The sequence below is a fragment of the Numida meleagris genome, chromosome 2, assembly GCF_002078875.1.
Source record: "Numida meleagris isolate 19003 breed g44 Domestic line chromosome 2, NumMel1.0, whole genome shotgun sequence".
In the NCBI taxonomy this organism is placed as follows: domain Eukaryota; kingdom Metazoa; phylum Chordata; class Aves; order Galliformes; family Numididae; genus Numida; species Numida meleagris.
In genome coordinates, this window is record NC_034410.1 from 54,576,658 (window position 1) to 54,593,560 (window position 16,903).

The window sequence follows — 16,903 nt, forward strand, 5'->3', positions numbered from 1 at the left end:
ACTATGACTGCCATATTGTAATGGGTTTGGCTGAGATGGAGTTAGGTTCCCCACAGGAGCCCATACAGTGCTTTGCTCAGCACTTGTAGCAAGAAGAGTGTTGGCATTGCACCAATGTTTGGCTACTGCTAAGCAATGAGGCATAGCATCAAAGCCAGGTCCAACCCCCTCCCAACAAAGCCAGGAGGTTGTGGCCATGACACTGATCTAAACCCACCCAAGGGATATCCCATGCCATATGGTGTCACACTCAGAAACAAAATAACCCCTACTCACCACCTTGGCACAGACTACATACCCACTTACTTGAAGCAGTGTCAAAGTAACAGAAGGTTCGAACATAAATATGCTACTCTTTTGGGTGAAAAATACCTGGCTGCAACAAAACTGATCACAGGCAGAAGGAAGGCTGAAACCAGAGACAAATGTGTTGAGGTGAAGTATCTATCTATAAAGCAGAGAAATAATACAGACTTCATCCTGCTACCAGATGTTTATTCTTCTGTTTTCATGGAATTTCAGTGGTAGTCACCATCACAGCGCTTATGTGCAAGTAAACTTTTCAGGTTTAATCAAGTACTTTAAAAGGCCATGCTGTGGGATGGCACACAGGTGCAAGCAAATTCACCCAAGTCTACTTCTGATGTTCTGCCATCATAGGCCTTAAGCAAGGAGGTTTATATATGCTTATAACGACAAGTGTTATTAACACAGTTTTCAGTTGTCAGAAATCTTGTAAATTCAATTAAGTATAATTAAATATATATATGTAACTCACAATTAACTTAGCCTTAAGTGTCCTAACTTACCCATGTACATTCACCTTGGATGAAAATATCAGTACATCAGTTATCACCAAACCTAGAAAACGTTATTTAACAGTTTCCTAATTGTTCCATCTTATGGTCTTATTTATGACTATCCACCCACCTGTAAGACTTCATAAATTCCTTGTTAAATATGCAACAGACTTAAGGCAATCATTTCCTACTTTCCATTATAGACCCAATCCTGTCAAATACTAAAAATTACCTCCATAGATTTGCTGAGTAATTCTTGTAAGATCTAGACCTATTATGACATTGTTAATAATTCATCACATTATTTTTCCCTTCAGAAGGGGCTGTGGTCATTCAGAAATTATCTTTGTGTTTTTTTCTACGGGCATTAATAACAAACCTAAGACCTTCATAAGCAATTACACCTTCACAATATCCTTAAGAAGAAAACAACAAAATTACTTAATACCTCCATTTTACGTTTACTCTCACTAAGCTAAGGAATAAATTAGTCCACTGTTTCCATTAATTTGGGTGCCAAGTTCAGATGGCAGACCAACAGGCCCCAGACTTTCGCTACATTTCTAAAGAAAGATCAAATAATCCACCCTGGAAATGAAAACACAAGCAGTTTTCAATTAAAATTCAAAATTGCTGATTCAGAATTATTGCTTTTGCAAACACATACTCTTTCATTGTAGTTTTTCCCCACGTTTAAGTTTGGTGAAAATCAAACTTCAAAGAGTCACAATTGTAATTAAAACTTGCAATTCACAAGCAACACTGTTTTATGCACAGTTAAAAATCTTGGCTAATTAAGTTAATATCCTAAGTGAAGGCAATTGGAAGCATCATCCATTTGATAAAACAGTTTCACAGAGAATAGTTTACTAGTGCAATGAAAACCAACACTGGGCCTCAAAGAGCATGACAATCTAATCAGGCTCTAGAAAGGAGTGCTCAGTCAGAGTCCTTTGCTGACTCCTTAAACTTGATCTATTCCCCACAACCCTCCAAATATTTTCATTTTAACATTCTCCTCAATAACGTAAAGTCAGATCCTACTAGGAAGGCTTCTCCTTGCTAGTTAGGTGGAAACACACCCCGCCCTCCTCCTTCTTCCTCACTCTCCTCTTTTACTTCCTTCCTGTTCATATCCCTCCTCTTGAGTAACATTCTCAAATGTTCGAATTTTTGATCTTAAGTTCTAGCTCCTTTTAGAAATCATGCGCTCCTAATTCCTTATTCTGTCTTTGTGCATAGCCTTCTTTTCTCCCTACTGTACTTTTGACTTCCTACGCAGGGCAAAACTAAAGAAAATAATTTTCTCCTGTTTAAAAAGTGATTTTACAATGGCTTCGAGCCTGAATACAGCATCTACTTTATAATACGTGAAAGACACAGAAAACATTACTAATATTAAAAATTGATTGAAAATTATATAACAATGTAAATGATAATTTCTGATTAAGATCTGCCCGATAAAAGATTTTAAGCAAGTTTTACCCTCAGCATGATGCATATATTAAAAAAATCTCTTAACACATGCAAGAGCAGGCTCACTTTTCAGCAAGTTGCTATCCTCAGTGGGCTAAACATAACACTTTACAATATGAAGTTTTAATTGATGAGAAAACATTCAATAGCTTTAATGGGATACAAAAGACAGCACTACTGAAATAGAAAAATTTAAGTATAAAAACCTATTAAGGAGAATTAAAAAGATACGAAAATGTTGTCAGTAACATGAGGAAACTGATGGGAATGCAAACAAGGGAGTAACAGATTATTAGCCTGAAAGACACAAGGACTTTGAAAAGTCATTAACATTTCACTATGTAAAATAAAAGTACAGTTCCACAGATGAAGTTTTAGATGTATTTTCAGATTTGATGTTGCAACACTTACCTGAAGCAACAACAGTGCTTGCCCATAACGTATTTTCTATGCTAAGGCTTTCATGAACTGCTGGATCACTGTCTTCCTGTGAAAAATAAGAAGAACTAGTAGATCAACATTAGAAATTGTCATGCTTGAGAACAATGCCAAATCATCTGAATAAAAATAATTTGCACAAGATGCCTGAATCCTTGCATCAAGTCACTGTGTAATAGCATTCACTGAATATACATTGTCTAGATTCTAACAAAAAAAAATTCACTGTAATTCAACGTTGTATTATTTAAACCTACTTATGTTCAGAGAAAAACATCAAGTCAATATTATTTTTTACAAGGAACATGCTCTTTCCTCAGCTTTATCAAACTGAGGAACCCTTTGCCATGTATAACAACTAAAATGAATTAAGATCACTAAACACTAAAAATTAGTTGTTTGTTCTCTATGGCTATTTTAATCATTTATAAATGATCCAGTAAGTTATGGTCATTATCATTTTGTAATCCAAGTGACATTACAGCAACTTCAGGGAAGACTATTTGACTTTTAAATGTAAACACACTTGCACAGTCTTAGAACATGTACAGAATGCACATCCAATGGGAAACACTTCCAATATGAGATGCTTCCATGATTCCATGAACTTTCCAAGTCCCTCTACACCTCCCTGCCTCAGTCCACTGACTGTAAGTAGGGTAATCAAGTGCATTTGATCAGATTACAGATTGTGCTAAACATTTTGCAGGAAATGAGAGACCACCAATTACTCAAGTACACAATAAATTTCACATAAGCTTGATTATCAAAACCTACAACCACTTTTCACCTTCATTTTGAAAATAAGCATGAGATGGGCTGCTTAGAAATCTTTATTCCTAAAAAGCCAAAAATCTCAAAATAAACGTGCTTTTGTATAAAATTGCAAGGATCCCTAGCAAGGAAGTTATAACTGTTTCCTGTTAATTAAGAATTATCTAAGGCGCATAGAAAACTATTCTGTCAAAAACAGAGGGAACGAAAGGAAGGATACAGAATTATCTAAATGATAAAAAAACAACAAACAACATATTTTGGCTCAAGACTCACAAAAGCAGTACATATTCTGTCAATAATTGTCAGATGGTCTCTGACAAAGATTAGGTCTCAACTAAGAATAAAGAAAATCTTTTTTTTATGTAAGGAATTAACAGTAAACAAGTAATCTCATCCAACCTGGCCTTGGATGCCTCCACAGATGGGGCATCCGCAGTCTCTCTGGGGAACCTGTTCCAGAGCCTTATAACCCTCTCAGTGAAAAACTTCCCTCTGACATCTAATCTAAATCTCTTCTCTTTTACTTTAAAACCATTACACCTTGTCCTATCAACTATCTACCTGTGTAAAATGTTGATTTCCATCCTGCTTATAGGATCCCTTTAAGTATTAGAAGGCTGCTACCAGGTCTCTTCAGACCTTTCTCTTTTCCAGGCTGAACAAGCCCAACACCCTCAACCTTTCTTCATAGGAGAGGTGCTCCAGCCCTCTGATCATCTTTGTGGCCCTCCTACAGACCTGCTCTCACAGCTCCAATTCCCTCCTGTACCAGGGGCCCCAGGCATGGACACAATACTCCAGATGAGACCTTACAAGTACAGAACAGAGGGGACAGTCACCTCCCTCTCCCTACTGGCCACCACTCTTTTCATGCAGCCCAGGGCATGTTGGCCTTCTGGGCTGCAAGAGCACACTGCTGGTTCATGTCTAGGTTTTCATCCATCAGGATCCCCAAATCCTTCTCTGTAGGACTGCTCTGAATGATTTCTTTTCCCAGTCTGCACTCACATCTGGGATTGCCTCAACAAAAGTGCAACACTTGCACTTAGCCTTGTTGAAGCTCATTAGGTTCTTGTGTGCCCACTTTTCGAGCACGTCCAGATCCCTCTGGATGGTGTCCCTCCCTTCCATTGTTTCATAGCACCATTCAGCTTAGTGTCATCAAACCCGCCAATATCAGGTCACCTTGCAGCCTTCTCTTCTCCAGGCTGAACAGCTCCAGCTCTTTCAGCCTGTCCTCATAGGAAAGGCTGCTTGATTTTTACAGTTCAATACACATTTACAAAGTAGAAGGGAAAAAAAAAGAAATTCTGTTCAAGTATTCTAAATAAGAAATTTGTGCAGTTTCTCACTGCATCACTAGGTCAACATAAAACTAATGGACAAGTAATAATTTTCACAAAGATGCTGGATTCCAAGATGAAGAAAGATTAAGCTTTAACAGGAACATTGTGTTTTAACTAGCCACTGAATAGAATACATAAAATAAGAGATAAATATTTGCTTCTATAACTCCACTTTCATAATCATTTTAGAGAATAATAAAAATCAAACTTTAGAATAAAGTAGCTTTAGAAATGCATACATGTTTTAATAGTGGTGTAGTACTGTAGGTTAATACATTTTAGGACACTAAAAGACCATGAGATAAAATGAAAAGCACTTTCATGCTTAAACAGAACAATAGTTTAAGTGTTTTAAACTGAGTGCAGATTAAAGTAGTTTTTCTCTTTACCCTGCCCTGCTTCAGTGAAAAGAAGCCATCAGTGGAATTCCAGAGAAAAACGAACCAGGTCTCAAGGTGTTCATCACCACTGTAGAATATGAAGAATTAAAGTGGTAACAGAGCAAGGAAAAAAACGAAAATAAAAAATTAATCACCCTACAGAAGTGGCCAGATGAAATTTTGTGCTTTGAAATGTAAAGTTGCACACAAAACACACATCCTGAATTCACAAAGTGATAAGCTTTTAGCTGATTATAACTACTCAGAAAGGAGATTGAGGTTCTTACAAATCTACCTAAATGCTAATTTAATAAAGACTGAATGCTTAAAGCTAGTAGGAAAGAAAAATAATGAAATCAAAAATATCATGCAACTACAAAGAAACCCATGGCTTACCCATGTTCTTAGTAAGTATTTCTGAAGCCCTCCTTCCCCACTCCTTGCTCTAAGCAGAAAATAAAAGGAACTGGAAAATTTTCAGAAGGTCAAAGTGCATGGTCAAAACTAGCTTCCATACCAGGTATGACTAAATAAACTGGAACTCTATAACCAGAAAGATGAAATACACTTTTGAGAATAGATAACTGTTGTCTCTTTCAAAGTAAGAAAGAAGTTAGTAAGTCAGGAAAATAAAACAGGTAATTGCTCTTCATAAAAGTATGTGATTAATCTGTAACACTTCTTGCTGTTTCAATGCTAAAAGGTTACACAGGCTCAAGGGGAGGCTGGCTAAGTTTAAAGAAGGGAAATTCATTGCAGGTTACTTAGAGAAACCAACACTGACTCAAGAAGTTCCCATGTCATGAGTTAAAAGACAGAAGAATCTTCTGTGGAAGTATTATCATCTCCTTATCCTATTTCTTATTCTCTTCCCAGCAGTCTACTTCTGGCTACTGTCAGGAATAGGATACTAAGCAAAGAATTTTTTTTTTTGCCACTGTATATTCTTCAATTAATAGATTTTGAGTCAATGAATTATGAAGCTCTTCCAACACTATGAGAAGAAATTGGAAGCACCTCAGTGATAATGAACAGCTAATATTACAGAAAAGGCCACCTGACCAATGTCTATGTGCTACAAGATTTGTGAAACACCTCCTTTCACATGATTCAAAATAGGATAACATTTGAAGAGCTAGATCTATTTCCACTCACGTCATGCTCATCAACAGAATAGTCTGGCAGGTGAATTAACTTCCAGTTATTTCATTACAGTTGTTTCATGTCAATATGTCCTCATCCAACACCTCCACCTTTCTACTGTTCATTCAATTTACCAAATCTCATACCTTCCACACCCAAACGGATGATGCCTTAACCCAGTTATCCATTTTCTCAAACAAAAAACAAAAAGTATATTTACGGGTTATGAGTTCAGCAATTCCATATTATTTTTATTTCTACTTTGCAGGGCTGGGAAGTGGGGAGACTGCAGGGACAGATGAAAAAAGGGAGTAATAAGGACTCTGATTCCTGAACAAGACCATGTCTGTGGTATGGAGAAATGATTCTGCAAATTTTCAGACTCTACTAGAGCTAGAAGAACAATATACGCTTTGGAGTGAACAGCAACAATCGCCATCTCTTGATCTTTCTACAAAAAACAGAAACAGATAAAAAAACATGCTTTAAAAAAAACAAACATAAAATAACATGTTTAATTGACTCTAGGTCAGATATTCTGCCCATAAATGAATATACAATTTTCTGTGCTCACATCCCTATATGTATTTTTACAGAGCATCAGCTACGTGCAATAGGCTTACATTAAGACAGTTGTTTGATTTTAAAATCTAAGCTACAAGATCATATATTGGAAAAAATGATGTCTCTGCCATAGGAATTTTACTACAGTTGATAAACTGGAACTCAAAGAAATCAGTACTCTAGCCTTTCTACTGGCATAAAAAAAACGATTTAGAAACAGTCACAAAGTGAATGCAGAGAGTGAAGTGACAATGCACAGCTGCAACACGGGAGAAATTAAAGGAAAAGATTCTTAAGGGAATGATGGAAAAGGGATCCAAACATAAGAAAATCAGAGAAGGTCACAAGCTGTAGAGAGACAACTTCAACAATTCTGGACATAAGCCATAAGCAAAAGGTAAATACTGGGCCTGCCAGTACACTCTGATTCAATACTCTAGAAACATGGGTGTCCAACCATTTGGTTTGACTAGGCTGCACTGAGTAAAGAGGAATTGTCTTGGGTAACCAATAGATCCGTTGCTCCGAAAGTAATGCCTCCTATTTATTTCCATGGAAACCACAACAGATACTGAAAGCACAGTAACGCTAGTTGATAGAGCAAAACTCTCAGCTACAAACCACTATATATTTTCAACACCAATGAACAAGAGCCTGCATGCCCCACTTGTAAAAATCTGCCACTGCTGCAATGCACCACCAACCGTCTCACTGCGCTCACATCCACTGTTTGGTCTCCATCACTATTCAGCAAGTGTCAATGAATGTCAATTGGTGCCATTTTTTCCACATGGAGGAATTCAGTGACACATTGTTGCTTCATGCGCACTTCCACGTCAGATGCAATTTTATCCCTCTGCTACCATCTGTTGCACACCAACAAAATGTAATGGAATATTGGTGGGAAGGTTCAACCTCTAATGCAATACCACCAGCATCCACCTCTGATGTGGTGGGCCAACATAATAAAATAGGAGGCATTACTTTCAGAGCAGCCCACAAAAATATATATAATATAGTTAATGTATATAAGTTAAAAAACCTTTTTTAAGCATTTGTGCATTCGGTATTTCAAAATAAGCTCAAGCAAGGAATGGAGGATGCTCTATGAACAAGTAAAACAATCTCACACATTTTCACAGAATCTAAGTATAGTTAATCTATTGTTTCTTGGTAGGGAATCTAGAAGAAGGGAGAGGAGGAGAAAAATTGACTCGTTGTTTAAGCGTCAGACATAATCATTCCCACACGCTCATGCAAAGACACACACACAACTTTCATGTACTGTCTGCATATGATGCACCAAAACCCATGGAGGTTGATGAAAAATTACTTTGTGTGGATATCAGAATGCAGTGGAGCTTTAATCTCTCTGATGTAATTATGCAGGAGCACTGCAAAATGTATCTTCTATCAGCAATTAGGTTAGTTGTGAATATATTTCTCACATAGTAGTACCTACATAGAAGTTGTTCCCACATAAAAACTCTACAGCCGTGCACCTAAGTTTGTTTTGACTTACAGTCATACACTTTTTCAGATTATCTGGCTGCTATATTGTTAGTACTATATCTTCATAATAAGAAAAAAAGAAAAGAAAAATCAGTGCGCTATTACCCTGTTAACCTACCTTTGCAAGAACTCTTTGATCACCAATGCCTACGTAGGAAAAATGTATGCACCAGCATCACTAAGCACATTACTTTTTTTTTTTTAAAACTTTAACATAAAATAGGGATAAGATGCAAAAATTGATTTTAGCACAACAAGCAAGGGCACAAAAGACTTGGGAAGATAAATCAGTACGTGTTCTAATGTAACACACTGACATATTTTACTTTGTAAAAGGTAAACTGTTAACGACAAGAAAAAAAGGCTTCTAGAACTATGTACAGTGTGATCCAGTATAAGGATAAGGACACTGCCCTCAGAAAGCCTGCATATGGAAATTTAAACTGAACTGCCCTTCCTACTTGAGCAGTTAAAACAATACTAATGTAATTGTGAAAGCATAAGGTACATCATGATCATTTACACATATCACAGATTCTTGAATCATATCGCTCTTATTATGTGTATAAATAGAACCCACAACAGGGAGCAACTGTTTAGTCATGATTTTCCAATGTCTTGATTACATGATTACTAGAGATGTTAAAAAGGCTCTATGGAGTTCAAATTATATTTAGAAAAATATATGCTTAGCCATTGGGACAGGGATAACAATATTACAGATATTAATAGCTGTGTTTGGACAATTGGTCAATGCAAGGTTTAAGTAAAAACTGTCACAGCTTTAGAAAGCTGTGGGCAAAGGACATTTAGTTTGTAGGCAACATGAACTATGTAACTGGTACAAATTTGACCCAAGAGTCAACAACTGCAGTATCTCATAAGTTCACATAGGACTGTGAACATGAATTCCAGCTACTGAACAAAATCTATTACCAGTTTGAGTCACTTGAGTGAAAAAAAAACACCTTTTCTGCATACCCCCCGTATTAGTTAATTCTATCAAGTTATTTAAAAAACAAACTATCAAGAGGAATGAATCAACTGACTATGGTTAAAATAAAAAAGCTATCTACTAATATCATAGATAGTGCCACAAATCTGTAAAGCAATATTTCTATTTATTTATTGTTACCAGCTGTTTGGACACCTTGCTTTAAAGCGTTAACTTGGCAGGCCACCCAATGAAACAGAAAACATCTCACAAAAATGTTTGCATTGTTATCGTATTTGGTCTTGAATATAACTATAGCTGGAAAAAAAAAGATTTAATAAAGCTCCCACATAAGTAATGTTTAGTTTTGTTTTTCAACATTACTGAACTTTTCAAGGAAAAGCTAATATTTCCAAAGAAATGCTGTTAAACGAGGAAGATATTTGTTGCACAGAAACCATCAGTTGCATTGTGTGAGGCTACTGAATACAGTAAACTTGACACTATGACATATCAGACATACGAGACAAACAACATACGGTGTTATACAAATAGTTTCATACAAGAATATTAGTGATGTCAACAAATATACCATTCCAGATTCTGTGTTTCTTCAAATATTCTATTTGTTTTAGCTTTCTGCAATACTTATTTCATTTACAAAATATTTTTGTAAATACTTCCATGCAAGGAACATGTAAATATACTCTTGTAATGCTAAGAAGAGAATGCTAAGAAGAGAGGAATAGAATTGTATTTATAGACACTACTTACCCGTGTGAAGGTACCCTCAAAACTGTGAATATCCAGCTGCGGCTTCTGAGCATAAACATAAGCATTGATAGAAAAGAGATCCTGTAAAACAGATTAACGTACTTATTAATATTTAAACTTCAATTTAATTAAGTATTTTGAAAGACCTTTGAATGGTAACAATTTCAGTTTATATGACTCTTACCACCCCACCCCAAGTTTAATGTATGGAAGTTTTATCCAAGAAACACATTGTTTTTTTTCAGTACATCTTGTTATAAAGAAATCAGATCCAGAATAATAGTACAAGCACATTGATATTTCATGCACTAGACTGCTTTCCATTAATAAAGTATTGGAAATCATATATTTTATTCTTTTCTTAGGAGCTTGGTTTTAATTTTTTTTTAGCGTAACCTTAAAAATATTTTGTTCCTTTAAAAAAAGAAGTTTATTGGTTTCATTTTGTTCTTAAATGAAACTGGAAACAAAATACTTTCCCAACAAGCCAAAAGCCAACTGAATAAAAGGCCAAGAAATGAACTCAACTTTTCTTAAACAGTGAAGTGCTTAGTATATACACCTGCAGTCAACCCATGAAAACCCCTGCAGTTTTAAGAAAGTTTTGATGGTTAGGACCAACAGCATCTAAGAGATTTCAGAATGAGTAGACCTCTCATGTGCAGGCTCACAATCCCGTCTTGGAGAGGAGTAGCTGCTTGATACCAATGCCCCCTGAAACTAAGACTCTCAACCTATGATGAAATGCAAGGATGTCTAGCTTCTTACAGTGTCTAGCTCCTAATTATTTGGGTTTCTTCCATCCTTTATTTACCACATGAATCTTGCAAAGGGCTAATCATACACCTTCTCAAGGAAGCAGATTATATCGTTATAATACCCTGTTCCTATGAGCTGGAATACGCTAGCTTCAAAATTGAAGTCATCTTACAGCTTCCTTTATGGATGCATAGCTACGTCTTGGCTCAAATATAGTTATTTTCAAAATATTACAATTATTTTCTGATCATAATTTAAATACAACAAAGTTCTGAATTTGAATAAAACAAATGGAACACTACAAAAATAAATTGAAGTTGCAATTGTCCACATAGGTGTTAATGATCTTTAAAGTCTACACATCTGTATCTTTCTGTTACTCTGACACAACGATGATAGATTGCTGAATATGATCTTTCACTCTTCCAGGTAAGAGTGAAAATGTTTTGTAAGCTGTTGTGACTTTATCAAGCATGTTTGACTTCATTTTAAGAATGTGTATTTCTATAAATAAATCATCAATGTGTATTTCAGTTTATATTCTGTAGAAAAATGTCTTTTACTTCATACCTTGCAAAAATAGCATTTCATATACCTTACAAAACATGAACTAAATCAGAGCTCTCAAATTATCTTAATCTTTAAACCATTAGTCATTTATTGTAGTCTCTCACACTAAGTTTCATTCATTGCACTCTTGTTCTTCCTATCTACATTCATCAGCTTCATGAGAAATAATTCATATGAAGCTAATACACAAGTGGTGTCCTATATCCTCATCATTCACTTTCTTTGAATCTGTTATCACCTACCATTTAGCTAATCTGGGTTATGTGCTTTAGTATGTAAAGAAAAATAAAGTCTTCAGTAGTGGATAGTACGGCAGAAAACTAATACCACACACATACACAAAAACTGCTAGTGAAATGTGTCAACCAAGGACTTCTCTCTTTTCAAAGAATGCCTTAGCAGGAAGCAAAACTAGAATAAAAAGAAGCAGAAATATCTATCTTTTAAAGTATATAGGCATTTGTGCAGTAACATTTTTCTACATTCCAATCTTTCTACAGGTACTTACTTCTATCGTGATGTCCTCCTTTGTTATATTTTAAATGTAAAAATTTCTACCACATTCCTTTCATCTTTTTGTTTTTGTTCTCCTTTTGTATTTCTGATTTAAAGCCCAAACTTTCCATGTTTTTTTTTTCACTCTAAATTTCAACTCAACCTCACTTTTCTGAAATATTGAGATCTGCACACAACCTACACACTTGTGGCATTATTCTAGATAGAATGCCACAAACTACAAGCAGCTAAGTATTGAAAGAAAAAAAAAGAAAATCTTTTCTAGGAGAAATCTGGGATGGAAGTTCATTGGTAGAAAGAAGTTACACAGGCCTATTACATGTGCTCAGTAGCTTCCTAAATCACTTCTTCATTACTGGGGAAAAGGGAAGGGAAAAGGACATTTTCTTTACTGTACACCAATGCTCCGTACACTGAATAGGCATCATTCTTTCGCCAATAAAATACAGAAGCTGAATTCTCATAATACAATGGTAAAAAGAAATCCACAGAATGGTTATAGAAGATTGACATTTACATATGAATTGCATTCAACAATAAAGTTTACTGTAGGAGTACAAAGATGTCCCTTCACGCAGTGCTGCTTTCCCAGTAGTGCATTTCTCATCTCAATGTATTAAAAGAAGACACAATGGAGAATTCAGCCAGGAGGCTTCAAGATTTGTACACAACGCTACATGTAAATATAACTTTAGCTCTCCAAGGAAGTAAAATTTACCTGGTTCGCTTGTGCCATTGCTTCCCTCTATAGAGAGGTAGGGAAAAGGGAAACTTCCTCCAACAGAGATTTAATGTTTTTTTAAAAAGCAGAGAACTATTTCATTAACAGTTTAATTAATAACTAGCTTGGACTACGTAAAGTTTAGCTTTATCAAAGAATAATTTTCATATTATAAACATCAAAACACTAGTTCATTGAAGCAGATTAGCTGTACCAATATGTTACGGGCAGGGGGATTGTAACAAATGTAGATCGAAGTAAAAATAATAAACCTAAACCTTAGGCAACAAAAAGTTATTTTTATACAAACTTAGATGAATTTTTTTAAATGACATGATTACATCATGCTTATCATTATCTGTAACTTAATAATTCAAAAGAAAGCATTTCAGCCTTTGCACTGAAATTCAAGAAATGAGATGCTGATACAGTAACAAAAATGTTCTCTGTGTTGTGAACAGTAATTCACCAGTCACCCTACAGCCAACAGTAACAGAAAAACCTCCCCTGTTAGGTCAAGGGCAACATTTGTTCAGCTTACTTAAAGATCATTAAAATACATTCTTAATCATAACATGTAGTTCATTGCAAATAAAATTGCTTTTGGTTCAATAAAACTAATTAAATATAAATGGTATTGTTTACTGTTGTATGGATCTTCTGATATAAATCATCAAGTCACCATTTATTGAAAATTACAGTGACCTCGCTGCTGTTAATAAATTTACTTGATCACTTAAGCTAGAAATTAATGCCTCAGAATGTGTATATTGCAATTAAAAAAACACACACAAAAAAATGCTCCGCCTATAACTATGACATTGCAAGAAACCTAATCTAGTTTTTACAGTATTTGCAGCTTAGCCATCACTAGATGACTCGTTGAAATTTTAATTCACTGATCACAGTAAGTGCTTTCGGAAGACAACAAAATCTGCACTGATCATCTTCATGGTGTCATCTGCTCTTTAAGAAAAGGTCTGAAGGTCTGCAGGCATTTTTATTCTAGGTGTCACAGCGGGTGAGGTTACAGCATTACTCTGTTGGTGTGACTGACAGCTCACACCAACACAAGATACTCACAACATCTATGTCAGGTAACTAAAGAAATTAAAATGTATGATTCTATGAACTACGCAGCATATTTAAGTCAAATATATGACCAAAAGGTTTAGTCTGCTTTATGCTCAACTTGCACACATTCTCTTACATTATTAAAAATATATTTTAATATGCAAAAATAAACTAAGTCTCAGATTTGAAAATGCCTTGCAAGCACATGACGACACTGTAATAGGAGTCAACATCTGGAAGACAGGAAAACCACCACTGCAATGAATACTTGCTATTTGAAAGAGAAATTTAGTTAAACCCATTTGATCCAGCGAAGGAAAAAATTCTAAAAATGAGAAGAAAAAAGAAAAACAAACCTCAGCATCAGCCTGGAGATATCGAGGGCAAAATGCCTGATCTGAGACAGCACCACATACCACTCTGTACTTCTAAACAGTTTCATTTTGTGAACGGAACCTGTTCAGTGAATTACTGGTTTATCATAAACAAATACAAATTTAACGACAGAATCCTAACCCAATATTGCACCCAACCTGACAAATACGAGCACTTACTCCAGTTTAAAAGTGGCATAGAATTCCAACATGTTTCCTGTATTTGAAATGTACAAGACTAAAAGAATTTTGGGTTCTCTAAACAATTCTTTGTAGCCAGAGAACATATCATGCTCCATCCATTTTCTGTACTCTTCCAACTAAGTCTAAAACTAGCAAAAAGCAGTATACATCTGTGGCAAAAAAAAAAAAAAAAAAGCGACTCCTCCACACCACTCCTTATGCAGATAAAACTTGCACTCAGTTTGAGATCAGCTGGAAAGACCTGAAGAAGGGGTCCTCAAAGTGCCAGTCTGTCACAGCTATTTCACCAGCAGCCCAGCAGGTGGCAATCAAGAATTATGGCACAGGAGAACCATTCCAGGCTTTTTTTTTTTTTTTAACTTTTCACACAATCTTAAAAAAAACATTGTAATGTGTACTTTATATGTACAATAAGACAGAAGAATTTTAGTAGCATACTAACTGTCGAAGTGGCAACACTGATAGAATTATACGGAAATGTTAGAAACAGATATTTATCGTAAATGATCTGATATTTGAGAAGGTTATTTCTCGAAATTCCTTAAAGCAAAGTAGGTTTTCATTAATGACACTATTCAAGAAAAGCAGTATCAAAACATTTTCAGAGATATTCTTTAACATCCTTAATGTTTTATTTTCACCGCTTCAATTAGTGTTTGGGCAAATAGGACGTGCTGCCTACCCTGTACAACACAATGTAAATGGAATGCACAGAGGACCACTTCCCTAGCAGTTTCTTTTAACAGAGGAAGGATGACTGCTTGATTCTCTCAACATTCTGTAGAGAGAAAACAAAACCAAAGTTGATCCAGGACTAGAACACAAAGCTCAGTCCTTTGCTAGACAGTTCCAAAACTGAATAATTTTCTCCAAAAACACTATTAAGGTTATCAAAGAGAACATACCCTTGTTACATATTGCACAGAATAGCAAGATCACTGTTTCAAGTCAGAAACAGATGCAAAGTAAAGAACTGTTTATAAAGCAGAAGATATTTTCAGGTTAATATCTGGAAAGCAACATTCCTGATTTTTATTTTTATTTTTTTTAGTTTTTAATCAGAGAAGTTTTCATCAACAGAGCTTACTGTGTATACAAGCAAGCTTAGATACTGTTTGCTGAACAAATCTCAACCACCTATTTTAAGCATCCCTTTTTGAAGACAACTTGGACTTAAAATTTCAAAGAGTAACAAAACCACCTACCTCTACAAAAACAAACTTTACATCTTTAAAGCATCTATTCTATTGCTACAATATTTTACAAACTATATTTTTATGGTAACTACTATAAAAACATAATTCTGCCCACTCCATTTTTATTTGACTTTATAAAAAGAACATGTGTAAGCCATAGAAATATACACCTCATGACTCTATTAGGAACTACAAAAATTAATGGTATTTTTTATGTGAGTTTGAATTTCACAGCTTTCTTAGAGCTTCATATGAACCTTATGTTCATATGTTCCCCATCCACAGTTTCTTCAGATGACAGATAGCTTGTGCATGTTATTAACAATCCAGTAAAGGCAGAAGTATCTGCAGGAGATAAATACTAACTTGCTCCCTGCAGGAATGGAGACAGCCTTCTGGAATGCATGCTAGGCTTTGTGCACGGGGGGTTGGATCTCTTGAGGTCCCTTCCAACCTCTGCAATTTTGTGATTCTGTGCAATTTACCTGCTGTGAAATTTATGGGATTCCCTAAAAAACATTTATGTTAATAGGTATTTGGTTACCATTTCCCCCAAACAATTTGAAGAGAGACAGGAGCTAGGAGTGAAACACTGCACGCAGTCCAAGACAAGCTAAGAATGAGCCTCTTAAAATAATTTGAGATAAAATTCCTAACGTTTCAGAAATATAAGGCTGATCTAAAATCAATATTCTCTGAAAACAGTGGTTTGGGACAAAATGTTATAGTCATGAGAGTGAGGGAACTACCAAGTGACAATGGTTTGAGCAAACTATGCAATAAGTAAGTGAAAAGACAGTTTAGTTTACTTGGCAGAAAATATCATATGAAATGTCATGAAGACTAAGTCTTGGCTAGTGTGAGGTAAAGAATTATTAAATCATAACTAAGTGAATGTAGGAAAGGGTAAGGGCCCATTAGCTGCTTGGTTGCTTCCATTTCCGGCTGGTAACCAGGGAAGGCTTGTTAAATGATATAAACTACCTGATTATGAGAATTCAGATTTTCAGTTACAGCTCATGAAAAGGGAGAATTTAAAAAGATCAGCAGGACTTAGGTTAACAGCAGTAACTATAAACAACTAAGCAAAGAATCATTACCATATTGGACAGTCAACTCATGCTGTTTCCAGCATGAATAATTTCTCAGTGATATCTTGCTATTCCATCCCCTACATGCCCCAAACAATCACGACTTGAACCAACCTTCATTTCTGCATGAACTTGAGACTGCGTGTCCTGCCACTCAAATGAAGACTCTCCAATACTTTCCAATTTATTTTCCATAAGTAAAAACAAGTGCAATACAAATATTTACTTCCTTTAAATCAAAGGCACAGGTTTAA

At 35.5% G+C, this 16,903-nt stretch overlaps 1 protein-coding gene across 2 annotated transcripts in view; it reads right to left on the reverse strand.

Moving 5' to 3' along the window:
* The window catches only part of ATP9B (ATPase phospholipid transporting 9B (putative)), a 167,117-nt gene that overhangs the window by 81,319 nt on the left and 68,895 nt on the right, over positions 1–16,903 (reverse strand). For both annotated transcript variants that reach the window (XM_021385725.1, XM_021385724.1), the window contains exons 9-10: positions 10,145–10,225; positions 2,688–2,763 (exon numbers count right to left, since the gene is read on the reverse strand). In XM_021385725.1, the coding sequence (XP_021241400.1) occupies positions 2,688–2,763; positions 10,145–10,225 (157 nt within the window). The remainder of the gene's footprint in view (positions 1–2,687; positions 2,764–10,144; positions 10,226–16,903) is intronic.